A 19,730-nucleotide genomic window follows, 5' to 3' on the forward strand; every position below is an offset into this window, starting at 1 on the left:
TTCAAACGTGCGCGATTGATCCTAAACTGTGTTAATCGGATTATTTGAATTCTTTGTGCCTTAGCCTGGTGTTGCAATGTCTCCTCAAGCTATGCAGTACATTTATTTCTAATCTGATATAAATTCAAGTATTCAACATCATTTTCTGTTGTAAGATGTATTACTTATCCTTTGTGCTGCTTGTAACTTGCAGGATAAGGTGGTGCTATAACAGATACGAAGGAGCAGAGAATGAGATCTCCATGTCCCAGAAGATGATGACTGGTGGTAGTGGTCGTCATTACCAACAGCAGCGAGAGTAGGAGGCATTAGTTTCTGGGCCAAGTGGCATCCGTCGCTGGTTCAACAACACATCTGTGTGGTCATGTGAACTTCCAGCATATTTACCTGTGGGATGGATGGGTCGTTCATTCTCTCCATTTAAATAGAAAATTTATGAACCTGTTCCTCAAATTTGCTCTTGTATTTCTTCTGCTTAAAATTCCGTTTCTTTTATTTGGTTTTATGATGATATACAATATATAATGAATATTATACCAACTTTTGGTTGAATGGTAGCATGGGATAACTCCTAGTTTTCCTGTGGTATCCTTCATTTCCTTCTGTTTTAATCCTCTGCAGACATTTGTTCCGTGAATAGGCTATTCTACTCTCTGCTTTATTTATCAGGATGTTAGATGGAACTTAAAGTAAAACTTGCCAGGATCTATGGTTGGATTTTCAGCTCTGAATTTTTTCAGGTTACAAGCTCGTAGATTGTTCAGAGGCTGGTGCAGTTCTTGGTAATGCTAATTTTATTCCTTTTTTTTTTGGAACTAATTTTATGCATTTGTTGGTTGTCTGTGGGCTTTGTACATATAACATTTTCTGACTTATTTTCTAATAAGTCTTTTTATTTTAGTATAGTAACTAATAAACAAGTATTTAGACTTATTTTGGTATACTAATTTTTATTTCTGTCTCCTCTTATCCCATACATTTAAATTAAATTAAATTAAATTAACAATAACATAAAATTATTACTTTGCTCTTTGAAAAGACAACACTTAATAAGTCCAAATTAATTCCGCATAGATATGCAAAGAAATTCGTCGAAGTGCAAAGAAACTTCTGCACTGTGTAATAAAAATATTCATATTTTCTATATAAATTTGAATTATATTTAAACGAGCAGAGAATTTTGTCCCTGGTGAAGGAAAAGTCCACACTGCATACTAAATATTTATGTATTAGTACTTTCTTTTTATCTACTAGGGCCTATTTTAGACTTTTAAATATAAAATCTTACACATTTCTAATGCAATCTCGCTGTTCTCTTTTACTTGAATATGTCACATTAAGTGTAATTATTATACATTATATTAAGTTTACAACCAAACACTAATAATTTATACCTAATTCATACCTGCATAACTTTTTTATACAAATATAATAAATAAACATAGCTATACTACTCTGAAAGTTATTTCACAGAACAGTTGCCCAATACTTGTTTAAGCCAGACAAACTATGACCTATGAGTCCGTAAATAGAGCTTAAAATTCTTTAGTAAAGAATTAAAGATAGAGAGAATTGATGTAGAAAGACATCTATAACCAAAGCAAGCATAAGATATTGAAAGACATTTTAAGCGTCAAAAACATACACAGCCGACATACACCGGCTTTTTATTTGGAGCCCTCTTACATTATTCGCACCTTTTTACAAGAGTATAGCTCCATGCCCATCTAGAAAGGTAATTATCACAGAAAAGCAAAGATTACAGATAGAGAGAGAGAGAGAGAGAGAGAGAGAGAGAGAGAGAGAGAGAGGCCTACAAGAGCCACAAAGACCTTCGAACCTCTAGTGGCACGTATCCTTTTAAGCTTTATAGAGAAGAGGAACTGCTCATCTTCTGTGACATTAAGCTAATCCTACTCGCATATCTACATAAACCGCCTTGGCTTCGATATCTCCCACTCTCTTAACTCTTTGCGAACCTTCCACGCACCCTTGGCTGACTGTCTGCCAGAGCCTTCCTGCAAGCATACTGAAAAATCCAAAACTAAGTATTCTTCTTGAAATAAGAAAAATGAATGTAACGAAAAGTTTAGTGATGACATTTGGATGTACTGGAATGTAGATAAATTTAATACTCAACTAAAAGCATTAAATCTGTTGGTAATCAGAGGAGTTTATGTGAAGATGTGAAACCATATTTCTTGATACTTTGGTGAAGCAACCTATGACAGAAGAGGATGCCTTGTGATCAACTTTACATTATAAATGTGCGGGTTTCAATTATACTGTTACAATATAGTATCCTCATCCAGGACACAAATTTATACTTTGAAAATTTAATAGGGTCAATCAAGAATTGTCGTGCCAAAAACACAATCCCCCACACGTCTAAATAGGCAGTCACGAATAATCCTGCTAAAGTAATAGGAATTAGACTTAAGACGATTTCATATGGAAAAACTTCAATCATTTTGGTTTGTTTAATGGCATAAGGTATGCCCGTCGGCATGCCCTCGGCACGATTTTAACATATTTTAAATATATTTTTTAAGTATTTAGAATATTTTTTCTTTAAATATATGTATTAAAATTTATATTAAAGTCTTTTATCCTTAAATTATTTTTGTTGATAACATATTTTATTAAAAATATAGCTTTAATTAAGTAGAGATATTATTCAACATATAATATAATTGAATACATTCATTAATTTACAATAAATTAATAATTAAAATCGAAATCTACTTGTGCGTAGAATGACGAGGATGGTTAAAACTTCATTTGCTGACACAAAAATAATACAAGAATGTTGAACAAATTACTATCAATAATTCTCAAAACTCATCCATTAATAATATTGTTTATTATAATGTCTCACATAATTCTTATACAAATATTACAATACTAATATGACGTGATATAGATATTAAACATGCATAAGAACAATTAACATCAACGTAAGTACAACATATACAGATTGTGAATATAAAACATATAGAATTTTTTTCAATGATGTTTTACTAAGTTTTACTAAATAGATACTAATTTTCAATAGAATCCGAAAGATTTTAGCATTCAATAATTAAAACAAAATCTATCAATATTAAAAGTAAAATTTAAAACTAATTTTTATGTAATTTATTAATTTAAATATATAAATTAGTAATTATAAGATTAAAAGAACTTTATTAAGCTATCTTTGATTTTTATTTATTGGTTGTAGTCATAGACCAACTTTTTCCTTTAGGATTTGATTGAATTTAAAATTATGGTAGACCCCACGGGATAGGGATAAAACTTTTAAATATATTTAAAAATTTAAATGAACCCACTTGAATAGTTAGTTAGAAAGTCACGTGAAGTGACTTGCTCTTTTTCCATAGTAACTAATTATGCAAATAATTTAATTAAAAAATAACTATCAATCTGGGTGGGTGGGTGGGTGGGTGGGGGGACAATTGCCCCCTCTAATCCCCTCCCTTTGGCCCTGATTATTACTATTATCATTTTTAGTGTCATCTCAATTGTATTTAAGACCACCATTAGCTCGGCCTCTCGAGGTCTGACTCCATATCTGACTTTGATGAGCTCTATCTAACATGAGATGGTCAAATTCTTGGTTTGAATTTTCTAGATATTCCATCTGAGTATGCCTATATTCATGTTTACTTCCTCAATGGTCTAAGTTTGAAGAAAAAATATTAAATTCTTCATTAATTTCCTCTTTCTCCTCTCTTTCACCTTCTCCCAATTTCAATCACTTTTATTCCTATTTAATAAAGTGGGTTGTCAAGTGACAAATAAGAAACTAACCCTTAATGGGTTATTGGCTTATTGGAGCATCACCACTAACTCTTAATGAGTTATTGGCTTATTGGAGCATCGCCACTAATCCTTAATGAGTTATTAGCTCATTGGAGCATCACCACTGACCTTCAACGGGTGATTGGTCTAACTAGAGGCTTTGGAGCATCATTTGACCTGTGCAGGTAGGCATGAGACGGCACACACTCGTGCTGGCTCAGTTCGGGGCTGTGCCACTAATAGTACAGCCTGTGCCGGTTGTCATACGCCTATTGGCACGACAAGTGCAGCATAGGGCATGCTCACCAGCATGGCTGACCTTGGGTCAAACCAATAATAAGCAAAACTGGGACAGAGAGGCAAAAATTGTATTGGCATTACTGCTCAAAGTAAACATTTGAAAATCCAATCATGGTTTGTTGCAGTTAAGCTTGAGAAGTCTACAAAAATCACCAGAACACTGTAATGTTATTTCTTTTCTTTTCTTCGTAGTTCTGATAATTAATCTATCAAACTCTCTGTTAGGTATAACTATAAACCAGTGATGAATTAACATACTCAGGCACATCTCGTCATAGTAAATACTGGCCAAGCATTTGTCCCTTAAGAATGAAATTCCAGAAGAAGAAAAGTCAGAAAGGATTATTCATGTGTACCTTGATTTTCCTGCCAAAGTTCCTTTGTGTCTTCTTCTTCCTGTATCTGGAAAGTTTTTGCCTTCTTTCTTCGGTCTTCGTGTCATTTATAGTAAAAAGCCGCTCAAAGGATGAATCAATAACTGTTGTGTTTCCAAGGCTTGTGTTATTATCACTGAGATTCTGTCAGAAAAATTTTAAGTCAACGACCAAAACATGTAAAATTTGCCTGGAGGATCTCATTCCCAATGCTCATTTAAGGTCAAATAACTAGCTGCTCTCCCAAGAACAAAGTCATGCAACCAAAGATTGCCCATGATGTACCTTGTGTCAAAACTAACAAAGCAATAATTCTGACATATAATGCCTATTTTTCACAATTTATTAGCAGAATCATAGGCTATAGCACAACTCAACTACAGTGATGGAGACGTGCATTTATGGATAGTAAATCATGCTTAAACTTTCCTCAAATCATTAGTAATCAGGAATTAGGGAACCAACTTAATAAAAGTTACATATTCTTCTGTTTGCTTTTGATTTTATGGAATAAGTTAGCAGATATTGCAACCCGAAACCAATATATTGACTTTATACAGATCCAGAAGATGATGAAGCCATCACCCTTCCATATCTAGAACATCGTCCAAAGGAGAGTTTAGACTTGTATTCTTTGTCACTTGCTATGTATATATAGAAACAAGGAAACAAGGAAACGAGAAGGATGAAGAGAGCAAAATAAAAGATTGTAACTAGCGAAGAGGTAGTTTTCTTTATCTGACCTGAATATCCCCTTCACTGTAAGATCTCCTTATACCGAATGCAGCTTCAAAATCTAGTCCTTGAAAATCAAGAAAGTTTGGTCTCACAGGGCAAGGCCAGATCCATTCAGTTGACTCTAGACACCCAAAACTAACACTTTTTTGTATTGGTCCTTCTGCAACAAACGTTTGATTCTCTGAGATCGGTACTTCTAATTGTTCTGCAGGAAGCTTAATATCAAATAGCTCAGAAAATGGTTCTTCACTAGCAGAATTCCCTAGGAGGTCATTCTTGCACTCACAGAAGACATCACCTAGTTTAATATTCAATAGATCCAAAAGTGATTCTTCAATTGCAGAACTTTCAAGGAGATCCTTCTTGCATGCATAGTAGACATCACTGAGTAGATGATCATATTGAATTGCTTCCAAGTCTGCGGCCTTTAATGGTTCTGTGGTGACATCATCCCCACCAGATATTATAGACATGGCAGTTTCCATGGGATCACTACTAAATACTGATTCTTCTATTATAGGCTCTGGAGCTTTAAATAGATCCCCTTCCCCTCCAAGGTCGTATTCTGATAAAATGGACATCTGCACCATGTTCCCCTGTATAAGAGTGGAAGAACTAAGAAAATTTAGCCTTGTAAATATATCATCAAATATGTTGATATGACTAATAGAAACATCAGGCTTATGAACATGATCTTGGCTTGCAAGAAAAGGAATATGATTACCCCGGCACTGGCCTGAGGAATTTCAGAAAAAAATCAGATTGAATTGGGGCTTGATGAATATCACATTGTCTGAAGCTTATGGAATTATACATTGAGACAACCGATTTGTGTTAATCAAAACACTTCTAGGAATTCTACTCAAAAGATTGGCACAACAATTGTGTCAAGGATCTACTGCAGCTGGACAGTCAAAATACTATGCTTTGCTGCGTTCTTTTTTTTAATTCCTTCTTCCTAGATTCTACTCATACCCCAATACCTAATACTTTTATTTATCAACTGAAGACAAGTATTATCCTCCCTCCCAAGCATAGTTAGAGGCAGTCATGAAGAAGCTATAATTGCCCAGGTGGCACCTCTTATTACTATCATAGTAGGCCATGTAATTTCTATTGCACTTTGTTATAGGAAACTTGTGAAAACTTTGAATGGTGAGAAGATGTGAAATATGTATTTCATTTTCTCGGAGATTCCCTAAAATCTACACAAAGTAGCTCCAAAATGAACAATATGGAGTGCATGATAAGCACTTTGCTTCGCTCAAGTACTAGAATCGCTTCAATATTAAAATATTCAGAACAAGATTAGTGGTCTGAATCCATAACTATATTGTGTTTTATGTTAACAATATTTGCACAACATTCAATTAGTTATAGCTGACGCATAGATGAGAATCCTTTCACAAGCATGAATTTCAACTTTCACAAACTTACTAGAGTATAAAGTTGCTCCAGCTTCAGTTTATCCATCACTTACTTGTACTTTCCCTTTCAAGCAATACAGATATAATTGAAAATAAAGTGGAGTGATGGACCAACAGCATGCACTAAAGTTTAGGAACTCAAAAAAAGCAACTAATAAAAGTTTCTGTCGGGACTTTTGTTTAGGCCTACATCTTGACATTTCGTAGAATCCACATGCATCAGACTTCATGGATTATGAATCTCTAGATAGAAAAATATTCAACTCCTACAAGCCATGGGTAAAAAACGAAAAGAAGTTGCTGTTTCTACATATATTGTGCATCAGACAAAAGGTAAAAGTAATTACATGAAAAAAAAATTATCTTTTAGCTTGCTAAAAGGAAATCAAATAAATAAATTATTAAATTCTTAATCAACAGGGATCCATATCACACTGGAGACTGTAAATAATGATTAATAAATAAGGCTATCCATGGAAAACTTTGTAATAACTTTGTAATAAAGTTTGAATTATTCCTCAACTCTATCAGCAGCTAAAGATAAGCAAGAAAAAACACAAGTATCCTTCTAAAACAGTTGTTTCCAATTTTGCATCTTTAACCCCTTAAGCAAGTCACATTCATCCATGCAACTACTTGGACACTTGCAAATTGAACTTGTTTTGATCAGTAAATATGTAAATAAGACTTTCTACAAGGCTTACATGCACCAAAAAAAAAAAGAAAAAAAGAAAAGAAAAGAAGACCAAAGGAAACCAGAAATTGAAACCCCCAAACCCCATTCACCTCTACTCGATCATAAATTTCCTCTGAGCAAAAGAAGACAAAAAAGACAATGGATTCATCAAGCGAAGCAAGCAAATTACCATGTGGGTCCCATCATACGCCGCCGCCTCCTGGTAGAATCCCCCAAAGAAGGGGAACTCGAGCCCCGCCGCCGCATACATCTCCTCTTTTTGTCTCTCTTCTTTATCACTCAAGTTTTATACTATTAAAGTCTCTTCTTCTTCTTCTCCCGTAAGTCTCTGAGAGGGGAGGAGAAAGGAAACAAATGGAAATGGGAGGAGCGGCGGCGGCGATATAAGTAGGCCGGGGTGGAGACAATACGACAAGAAGCCGAGAGGGATCAGATACTCGGCCCCGAGCACCGGACAGCATCACTTGTGGGCCCCGCTGAGAGCGACCACTCTAAGCCTCTAAATCAGGTTTCCATTTCCATTGCCAAGATTGTTGGACATTGGGAACTCTACAAATAACACTCCGCAATTTAGCTTATATTGCTTAAAGAAATATTCTAAATTGCCCCTACTAGATATGGCAACTCTCTGTTCGGCAGGATAATGTTATTCATGAAGTTTCCAAAATCAAGTCTTTTATTGTGTCACTGTGTGATTTGTATGAGCTTTTGGGTGTATCTGATTCTATCACATGAATGATAGAGAAATATAAATGATCATTAATTGCCTTATATCAATTAACCTAATCATAAATCACTTTTCAGATTATATGCTTCATCTCTTTGATACTTATACTTAAGTACTCAGTTGACCATAATGTTCTTGTTGTCACTAAAATATCTTGGACCTTATCAATAAACTATACAGGGACTATGAACAGTATCTAACTGTTCCAGTTTTGTACAATTGTTCAACACATAGTAGTTAGGAAGACATCACCTCCCTAAGAAATAGAAAATCTGAACCACAATGAGTGGGTAATTGAGTATATATGCCAACGGGCATGGTCGCTAGATGATCCAACAACTAGTGCAACAGAGAATTATCATATGAGGACATAGAAGCACAATTATTTTTTTCCTTCTTTGTAAGCGAAAGAAAAAAAAAAAAAAAAGAAGCAGAGATCAGGTGACCGTCCATAAAATAAATTTTGCAACTTGATTATCATCTATAACACTATAAAGAAATACATTATATTAGATTTTGAGAGCATATCAAGACACATAGGACGGCATCACAAATAGGGCTAAAAGTACTAGAACTTAAACTTTTTTGCTTATCATAGAACTGTTAAAAGAATAAATAGATGTTTCTTGAATTTATGATTTGAAGGAACAAAAGTAAGAGAACGACGGAAAAAGAAAAACAATTAATGGTTGAATAAGCAGAAAAAAAAATTTCAAGGAAACTAAAAGAATAGGAAGATCTTGTCACTGATATTTGGTTAGTAAGCATTACTTACCAGATAACTCTAAATCTAAAAGCTATTTTAATAATTTTGTTTCCTTGTTCTGATGAATTTGTGAGACCTCTCTTCCATTTTTATCGTGTTCTCCTCCCCCTTCTTCTTTCCCAAATCGACGCTACGGTTGTCACCACTCCCTCTCAGATTGTTTAGTACGCCCATGCCTTAGGTCAATCCGATGGGCTATGGAGGTTGGCTGGGATTTAAATCTCTAGTTCATGTTTTAGTGTTGTGCTCCTCCTCCTCTCCCATTTGGTCCTCCAATGGGAGATGTTCACTCTTTGAGCATTTTCTCTTTTTTCTCTATTTCTACTATATATTAGGAATTCTCATTTCTCAATGTTGGATCGGGACGGAACCATAAGATAGTTTATGTGAATTTACTAAGAGTCATGTTTTTTAATTATATTTTGTGTATCATGGGTTAGATATTTTATGTTCTTTATGTGCTATCTACTATAGTCTAAATGTGAAATTTGTATTAAAAGATAACCATCCTATTCTCTCTCTAAATTTATGTGTCAGGTCGCCATCAATGTTTGAATGGAACTTAGCGTAGCTTTCCCTTGGGGGAAAAAAACACAAGTCCAACATGTAAGGTTCAGAGAAGAAAATCACATTGCATTGCATGCCAAACATGGGAATAGCACTAAAATGGACAATCACAGAGGAAAGAGGACATATCCTGTCCTCCGATCATTCCAGTAGATTAAGATTCCTTCTGTAATTGTGGTGTCATTTGGTTAATGTTCTTGTGCATGTTTGGGGATAATAAATAGTATTACTTGTTTGAGACGTTGATTGGTTCACTGTGAAGAGGAATATTGCTGAGAGTCTCAATTGAAAATTTAGACGCCCATGGAATATATATATATAAAGCTTGGAAATTTGACATGGTGATGAGTTAGCAACTCACAAGCTAATACATATATAATTTGTTTGTACTGTGACTCCGTAGTCTGGTGCATATTTGTCTCCGTAGACTGCCATAATTCATACTAATTCAGGGGCAAATTCCACTCAAGTCAGGTGGTCGTCTTTTGATTCTAAATCCAATAGCTTGGTCATTTGTACACAAATTGAGCGTATAACAACTGCTTAGTGTAGAAACTTGAAGCAGGATAAGAAAGGAATATGAGAGGTGGCAGGAAATGTTAATTTGACTAAGCAAGGAAAGGAGTGGAGAGAAGTGAACTGGGAATCTAAGCACAGCTGTTTTGATAATTGGAGTTGTGCATATAAAGTCTCTCTCTCTCTCCCTCTCTCCCTCTCTCTGCCACCCCATGCTTTATATTTGATTCTAGTCTTGGATTCCGTGAGTGCTGATTCCTCTTAGAAAAGAAAGAAAAGAGCAAGTAATTTATTGGTATCTAATGCTTTATGCACCTTTGTTGCCATTTAGCGGAGATTTGGATTTCTCTGTGCAAGAAGATTTGGCACACGCACTTTGTGTTTTATGCGTGTAGGATTACTCCAACTAGTTATAATTGGAAAAATGAAACAAGGAGAAAGAGGGTTACACTTTGATAAACAAGTATTTACTTAGATGTTCAAGGTAATTAACCGAAAACAAACAAACTTGTTTTCTTTGGGATGTGATTCAGAAGCAATTATTGATGACCAAAATAACTTAAGAGTGTAAGTAAGCTACGGTGTCGGTAAGGTGGTTTTATGTAATTGACAATGTGATCAAAATATAATATAAATTTTTTATTTTGCGGTTCTAACTATTCAATGTTGATTAGAACATATACGATGGAGTTTTTTTGTGTATCCATCCGAACAATTCACTCCTAATTTTAATCTTAAATCGATGCTTAAAAAAAGTTTAACGGATTATGATTGAAATGGCATAGAAATTTTCTTTTTTTCAGTAGGCACTTTAACGCACTTAAACGAGTTTGAACACATACAAATTATGATTCTACAAAGTTGATATGTAGTGTTGTAATGTACATTTATAATAATTTGGCCAAAGATTTTTAAGAAAGTGTAACCTAATTCTATGGCATCTCTTAGATCATCTTTTAAGAGATTTTTGAAAATCATATCATGATTTTGTGATGTTCTATAACATAATATGTTGAATAGGCATTTTAGCACTACATCTCATTTTTCTCATTATTTGAATGACTTCATCTCTATGGTTATTGAAATGGAAGAATGAAAGTCATTGAAATTGGAAATATAGCCTTGAATATATATTGATGGGCTATCTATAAATCTATCTTATAACTACTATAAATACTAAAGTGATCTAATCAATTCTAAATATGATTTGCTAAGCTTTCTACAATTTTCAATATCATACTTTTATTCAGTCATTCAATAGCTCGAAGATCGCCTAATTTTAGATTTTTAGATCGTATGTGTTGTCAAACTATTGCTTCAAATTAAACACCGATGAGATATTATTTCAAACTATCACGCTAACAAGCTGGTCTTTTAAGTCATATATCGTATTATCTAGCCGAGCCGAGTTGAGCAGAACTAATAAACTAAACCACTAAATTACTAAATAATTTTTTTTTCTATAATACACATTTAGAGTAAGATACTTATCTACCAAACTTCATAATAGTATGAAGTTTTGGTTGGTAAATTTTCAATGTCATATGAATTTGATGTCTGGTGGAGGAGGGATTGCAGACTGCTAAGATACAAATCACCCAAATGGCAGACAAATGATTTGATGTAGACTGTAGCACAAACTTTTAAATGCTAATTGCCCCTTAAGACTGTTGTGCTACAGATGCTTGCAAGTTGTAAGTTCCAAATGAATCTAGAACTCCACCCTTCTCCCATGTCAGTCCATCGCAGAGCTAGTGAGTGAGTGCAAAAAATCCTGACACAAGCTGCAAATGATCCTTTTCCTGAAGGCCAAGTGTCCAAACCTGACAGGAACCTATATAATACACATATATAATATATAGTTGGTGTCTCGTCTCTCTCGTTTTCTAGCAGTTTGGTACAATTTGAGACTGCTGGGAAACAAAAACAACACCACGTAAGCATACAACGACGCATGCAAAGCTGACAACCCCTAACGATGACTCATCGTCTTTTCGATAAATTCTTTATATATAAAACTATTTGTACTTTATGGACTTCAATAATTTCAAGCTTACTATAATTATAGTACCATGTTACCAGTATGGGAAACTCCTAGGATCCGAATAACAGAGGTATCCACACATCTATATAACCTACCACCCCTTTCTCTCTCTCTCTCTGTCTCTCAGTCTCACTCTCCTAAGGAGGAGTAGCCTACTCAGTAAACTAAGTAGGTCAGGAGATTCGGTCTAGGCTCGTAGTCCTTCCTCCATCGCCATTTCCAATCTTCCTCTCCTTGTCTATCTTATCACTGTCCAGAGAGACCACCACGCCCAATCTCTTAATTAATCTATGGCAGATAATGGCAAAAGATACTCAGGGGAGTTTGGGCCCCACACTTGATAATGATTGAGGCCCTTTGTTTTGTGAAAGGGCTACAGGTGTGTGATTTTAAGTGCTTTAAATTAGCTTCTGCCTTCACTGCATGTAGACTCTCTATAGCCTAGACACCAAAACGATCTATGAATGCAGTGGTCCTAATTAATTCTTGCTACTTAATTTGTGTGCCCCATGCCAATTCATTGCATGCCTGCTAGCTTTTGGCTTTGTACTACCCTCCATCATGCCTAATTTGGTAATAAAAAAAGGATGACTAATGTATCCATTTTTGGCTTTGTGCACACACTGATCATGGCTATATATTTATTTATATATATATTGTCCAAATTCTGCAACTGTTTCGGTTAATAGAGATATATGAAAAGCACCAAACCACCATCATTAGTTTATTTATTTATTTATTTATTTTGGAACACAAATTTTGGCACTTGGGAACTAATACAATGCATGTGTAGATGCAACAAATTATATATTTAATTTCTTTTGTTTTTTTTTTTTCAAATCCAATCAGATGAGACGATTTTAGATTTCCTATTTATCTTCTAAGCTTGCAAATTTTGTAGCCCTAGATTTGTTCCAATGGTTTCGGTCCAGTTGTCTGTCATTAATTTGAGATGGATGAGGACAAGGCGAGATGGGAGATATTTATGGGGATTTAAACTTCAATGTTGACATGAAAACAACCTTGATCATTAAATAATGCCTCTAAAACAGTCACTGAGTGATCAAAAGGCAGAGGTGCAAAAAAGACAATAGATTGATTGCGGAGGTCAAGATCAATCACCTTCGTTATATCAGGAACAATTAACTTGAAATTTAGATTCATAGCTATGTAGTAGTTTGTATACTTCTATTTTTTCATTTTTTTTATTCATCGACAGGGTTATGAAATGAGCCGAACAGCTCATTTAAACCTTTATTGCCACATACTTAATCCGATATTATTCAGCTTGCTTACTCTAATTAATCATATCTTAGTTGCCAAACTTGATTGAAACCGCAACAACAACAGCAAGAAGAAAAGATTTGTCGGCAATGGCTTCTGGAGGCTTCTGGAGATTTCTAGGAGCTTCCGGAGTCTCCCGAGGTTCTATGACCTGTCCTATGCTTATTCTGCTGGCAATCAAAGTATGGTACTCGCAAATGAAGAGTTACCGGTGGTGATATTAATATAATCAAAAGAGTTTACCCTTGGTGTATAATGATAGCTTCCTTGGAATTAAAGAAACTAGGAAAAATTACACCTTGATCACTCAAAATATTGCTCATTATTATATAGTTAATCCACTATTCTTTTTTATGACAACATTATATAATACCTTACAAATAAAATAAATAAAATTTGCTAGGCATTACTACCTTCCTTTCCCTATGTGTGTGTGTACAAACCCCTCTACCGTATTCTTCTAATTTTTGTTGGATTCTCCCCTCTCTGCCTTGCTCTCTGTCTCGTTCTTTCTTTCCGGTGGTCAACAACCAATAGTTTCCACTTTATTGGGTGTTAGATTTTTATTTTATAATATTTGAGATACGATGTGGATTAACTATACTCATGGCGAGAGATTTTGTAAGAGTTCACCTAGTGAATTATGCACTAGTTCACCTAGACTCAACTATATATATATGGTCGAGCCTAAAGTTAGCTCATTTGAGGCTTGAAAATAGGCTCATCTTATTTAAGACTTCAAAAATAAGTTTTAACTTAACTCGACTTAAACCAAACTGCGTATAGTAGAAATTTTAGCCGAGCCTATTTATATACTTTACTCCTTACCCCTAATACTAAATCTTAACCTTTCTTTGGGACCAACCCTCCAAATTCCCAAATTAATTTGCTCAAAACTTATATTTCAAAATTTTGAGCAAAGAACAAAGAGAAGAGCGAACACTTAATAGTGTCTTTTAAATTTATAGATACTATATAACATGAGTTTCTTTTAATCATTCAGTTATTATTTCATCGACGACGATTATAGAACAACAGCCGTTGATAGATTTTGAAAAATGATTAAAAAAGAAAAGAAAAGAAAAAGGTAGAACATAGAGCTCAAAGAGAATATGAACTCGATCTTGAGGTTTGTGTTCATAATAAGCTATCCCATATCATAGCCTTCTCCTTTTTCTATCCAGTCAAAGTGGAATAAGATAAAAAGGCATCATTGCTAAATACCCCAGCTCTTCAAATGTAGACAAACACCCAACACCAACAACTCTTACTCCAAAAAGCAATGCAAATAATGAATTGCAAGGCGACTGATGCGCTTCCATTTTCCATCAAACATGGAGTTTCCCACCACCAACTATTATTTTAGTCTATCTAGTAAATCTTTCTATTGAACGAGTGGTTGTTATTCATGTCATAAGTCAATAGTAAACTCATTCAGGGCTTCCACTATTTATAAACCACTGAATTATTCAATATATTATTAAAGAAAATAAAACTCTATTTTTTTCTCCTACGTAGCATGCAATGGAACTTCTAAACTATTTAATAATTTATCTATCAAATTAAATCCGAATTAGTGATAAAACTTTGTCGGTAAACCATTCTTATAACTATGTCGGCTCAATGTTGGTCAAGAAGTCCCCAAAATGGGCAAATTTAACGTACGACACGATAGATACGGTGGTAATCTGGAGATGTCGTGTGGGACCCGGGGATAAGCGAAACAATCATTAGTTCCACCACATTCACGAGCTTTTTTATACTGAACTAGTGGCGTTCTAATTATTTATTTATTTATTTATTTATTTTATATATATAAATTTTTGTAACGCTAAGTCTTTCAGAAATGTTGAACCGATTAGTTTAACATCTGTGTTAATAATAAATCTAAAAACCAGTCAATTTCAATTAAAAAATAAAACTAAAAAACTGGTTAGTTTGGTCCAAACAATCTCCGGATGAAAGTGGTCCTTATTTGACAAAAGGTGGTCCTTAGCTAAAGGTAGCTTCCTCCTCTTCCTCTTGCTCTTAAATGCGCCTGGTTCAATGCATGACTCAGCTTTTGGCTTGTACTGGCTCCGTGATGCCTAATTTGGTAAAAAAGTAATATATCCATTTTTGGCTTTGGTTGGAGAAAACAATTAAAGAAACACAGGTAGATGGGGTGGTCTCTAAGTCTCTAGCAAATACAATGTCGTTTGGCTCTGCTCCTTCAGACAGCCCCCTGTGTCTGTGCCTGTGTCTGTGTGTGTGTTTGTGCCTTACCAACCATGATGTACCAACTACCATCATTACAAATCTTTTTTTTTGTTGCAACACGTCACCTACTTGTCAGGTCACAAATTGGCACTTGTGAATTAATACCATGGGAGATGGATCGCTCTAATGTGGAGATGATGCAACAAGTAATATATTTAACTCCTTGTTTTCTTTTAACACTAATAATTGAAAAAAAGAAGGCAGAAAGAGCCAAAAGTGACTGAGAAAAGTCTTCCAATCAGATGAGATAATTTTGGATCTGTTTCAATTGAATTTAGATCTGTTTCGATTAAATTATCTGTGTATCTACTTGTTTTGTCACCAATATGAGGTGAGGTACTTATCTAGATATTTAGGGGAGGGGAGGGGAGGCGAGGAGGAGGGGGATAAGCTTTTAATGTTGACATGAAGAACAACCTTGATCACTAATCATCAAATGCTTCCAGTGATCACTGAGTGTTAATATTTGCGGAGGTCAAGATCAATCACCTCTGGGATTATGTTTAACAGGAACAAGAAAGTCGAAGGGAGCCGAAGGAAGAAGATCTCAATGTAAAAACCTTCCTTTCCAGATAGTTACATAATCCTAGATTATCTTAATTAAGACTGCAAGAAAGCGAGCAAGTCGGTTGAGCTCTCTGCCTCTGGAGTGTTCTAATGAAGTCCACCTGTGTGACCTGTCCCCGGGTTGAATAGTACACTCTCTCACAAATGGGTACTTAAGTTGTTCTCATCCAAAAAGAAGACAAAAAGCCTTTTTGGGGAAAATGACAAGTGTCGCTGCCAAGCAAGTGAGTGCATAGTCACCAGTGGGGGCCCACCTCCCCTGTTTCGTTGTTTAGGTGGCCATCAAGGAATAGTGCTCACACGTCACACGTGAAGGTTTAACGGTGGTGATATTAATACAACGAAAGCAATTATACTATCCGTGAAACAAGGATAGCTTACTTGGTAATTACTCATAATTACACTTTGATTCCCAAACTAAACCCACCCCTCATTTTCTTTCATTGTGATGTATTGATTCCTTAACCACGACAAACTTTTAAAATACTTATTTTATTAGTTTTTAATTAAAAAAAACATTATATGATTATCACATAACCAATATTAGGCTTGACTATTTTACCTTTTATCTTACAAGAAAATAAAATAAAATAAAGAATACCAATTTAGCATAAATGTTTTTCTTAATACTGTATGCCAAAAAATTAAAAAAAAAAAAAGAGAGGCTGGATTTGGCTCGTGGGATTGGTGAAGATCCCCAATCTCCTACCGATTATAAAATCTTCTCTTATTAATAATGCTACCAGAAATATATTTTTTATTAGTACCACTATGTAGCCTCTTTGGTGTAAGATTTCTTTTAATTATTGTACTATTTCCAGCAAGAATCTACTTTAATTCCCCAAATAGCTCTATCAATATAATTTATATTATAGTCTCACTTGGCCCCCCACCCCAATGCCTAATTATAATTCTAGGCTGTCCTCAATGATACTGGACCAGGCCTCCAAATTCTATATTTCAGAATTTTGAGCGATCAAAGAGAAAAGTGACTATTTAATGTGCCAATTATATTGGCGTATGCTTCTTTAATCATTTGTGCAGTATATTTTTGGCGGTCATGGAACAATAGCATTTGATAGTCGTTCCAAAAAGTGTCAAGAAAGAAAAGAAAGAGAGGAAGAAGAAGAACAACAAGAGCTACAAGAAGATATGGTCTTGATCTTGAGGTCTGTGTCTCTAATCTTGAGTTATGAGTTATCCCATTTCATAGCCTTATCCTTTTTATCTTGTCAGAGTGGAATAAGATAAAGAGAGTACTGCAAAATACCTTAGCTCTCCAGATGTAGACAAAAAACCAACATCAACTATTCTTACTCCGAAAGCAAAACAAATAAAAAGTACCTTGAACTCGAAGGCGATCGATTTGCCATGCATGTGGGGGCCACTAACCTCAGCCTTGTCATCAATGACAGAAACTTGCAGATTAAATGAAATGCTCCTGTGAGATGTGTGTGTATGTGTGTGTGTGTGTGTGTGTGTGAGAGAGAGAGAGAGAGAGAGAGAGAGAGAGAGACCTATAATCTAATATTATATGGTCTCTATTGGGCCACAATGTAAATGATAAGATTCTCAGCTAATTAAGAGGATGGCAAGGGAAAGTAGTAATGATTTGGTAGCCATTTTTTTCTTCCCTTCGCATGCATCCTCGGAGCACTATTTTACACTACTGAACATTTGAACCTCGGGGGACTTGAGTCTTAAACTAGACCACGACTACCTTAGATATGATTATCTATAAGCCCTTGCAAGGTTAATTTATAGAAAAGGGAACCTATTCCAGTTCGTGTTGTTGTTGGGCTAATAAAACATATTCGATCCAAGATCTACACAGCTAGCCAACTCTTCCATGCATGACCATTTCCCGCAGCAGCGAGATCTAAATTCAACTAAGAACATCTTCCTGAGCTCTGACCTTTTGGGAAGGAGTTGGAGCTTAATTTTTTGTTTCCAACTTTTGCTGCAAGTGGTTAACAGATTTTTTTTCTTCAAATCCAGCCGTCAGTATATATGTGGAACTTAGAAGGTGCAAAGGAATATCATGATGGAGGTGTTGATTTTAAGAAAAGAGAGTTTGATGAACACCATCCTTATTCTTTATCTGACAAAGGTTTTACAAAAACTATGATGGACTATTAACTCCCATCTTATTTCTGATCAATCGATGATAGGACATACTATCTCTTCAGGAATTTTATGGACTTCGAGCAAGCTTGTCGTCGATATGGGAATCACATGGCATCGTATGTTTGCTAGCTCTCATAGCTATCCTCCTTTAAATTGCCTGAAGATGTCTCACCAAGGAGAGAATTACTGTAGAGTTTTACATTATGATAAGTCTGTACACCATGAACAATATACCCAAATAGATGAGTTTTCCAAGACTACATGACTTTTAGTCTAAATAGATGTCATCCAAGTTTCTTACACATATACAGAAATAGTTGTCTGAATTAGAGACTTTTTATTACCATAATTTGTTTTACCTATGACTGCTTTTGGGTAATTAACCTCCTTTAGTTTGTAAATCATTTATCTAGGTATACTGCTTGGTGTATATACCTAAAATATTAAAAAAACTCATTACTGTACACCAACAAGGTAGGAGCCTACTAGGTAATACTTATTAGGTACTAGGTAATGATGGAGAGGCTGCAATATCTTTTTTCAGAAGCTAGGTGAAAGCATCATCTTTGATTACAACGATGGACTATTTTCCAATCCTCTACCTTCGAGCTTGGATAAACATTACCATAGTGGTTGGAATAAGATGGATGGCATGCGAAATTACGCAGGAGAGATGGAACTAGATAATGAGAATCTAAGCCAATCTAATCAAAATCAGTGGAAGGTAATAAGAAATTCGTGAGACAATCCAAAGTAATCATGTAAACATGCAGAAGAATTTTTACGTTAAGGAAAAGCCATTCCAAGTAAAGGTGAAAAGTATGAATCAAAACCAATGCATTATTAAATGTAGATATAACTTGTACTAAAGCTTGTGTTGTTTGATTCTCTGAGTAATAGAGAATGTTGATGTAGATGAACAACTATGGGACCTCCGAGATCTTCACGTCTTAGACAAAAACAATGTTGAAGAGATCTCCAAAAGATTTGACAACAAAAATAACATTCATTTCTTTTATGTAGGTGATGAAAACATCTTCTAAACGGATTAGGAATTTTTTAAAATCCCCTTCAAATCTTTTTTAAAAACGGTTTCAAAAGTTTGCATACTTTTTCGGCCATTACGAAGAGAGACCCAATGGGAATTCAAACTTTTCTGAAAACTTCAAACAGTGAATACGGATTATTCATCGCACTCTATTTGTCTCTTTTAATATTTTGGCAGATTTAACTTTTATTTTGTAAATGTTTTCTATCAAATATTGTGTCACTACTCATACATAATTAACTAGGAAAGATACATTATAAATATCTTTGCTTCGTCGCAAATTTTGTCAAGTACAAAATCAAACAGCATGGTTCCTTTTAGTGTGGCGGTGGCTGCAATTATCCTTTGTCCTCTGTTTTGTAGTAAAGCTACGTTATTCTGCACTATTTTATGTGCAACAAGTGCATAGCCATTAATTAGCCAATGCAAGCCTTTTGCTAAACTTTCTCTCATCAATGTAAGCCTTTCCTCATTCTAATTTTCAT

At 34.9% G+C, this 19,730-nt stretch overlaps 1 protein-coding gene across 2 annotated transcripts; it reads right to left on the reverse strand.

Annotated features, from left to right (window-relative positions):
* Positions 1 to 1,590: 1,590 nt before the first annotated feature.
* On the reverse strand, positions 1,591 to 7,789 carry LOC140771464 (uncharacterized). 2 transcript variants are annotated; one of them, XM_073113033.1, is made up of 5 exons: positions 7,510 to 7,789; positions 5,515 to 5,812; positions 5,222 to 5,376; positions 4,461 to 4,622; positions 1,591 to 2,029 (listed from the first exon to the last, which is right to left on the reverse strand). In XM_073113033.1, the coding sequence occupies exons 1-5, from the start codon at positions 7,588 to 7,590 to the stop codon at positions 1,964 to 1,966; spliced, it is 762 nt and encodes a 253-aa protein (XP_072969134.1). In that variant the 5' UTR covers positions 7,591 to 7,789; the 3' UTR covers positions 1,591 to 1,963. The 2 variants fall into 2 exon arrangements, with proteins under 2 accessions (XP_072969134.1, XP_072969133.1); XM_073113032.1 differs by having other exon boundaries at positions 5,222 to 5,812; positions 7,510 to 7,775.
* Positions 7,790 to 19,730: the final 11,941 nt, after the last annotated feature.

The sequence above is a fragment of the Typha angustifolia genome, chromosome 11 (assembly GCF_048772165.1).
Source record: "Typha angustifolia cultivar Huaian chromosome 11, ASM4877216v1, whole genome shotgun sequence".
Lineage (NCBI taxonomy): Eukaryota > Viridiplantae > Streptophyta > Magnoliopsida > Poales > Typhaceae > Typha > Typha angustifolia.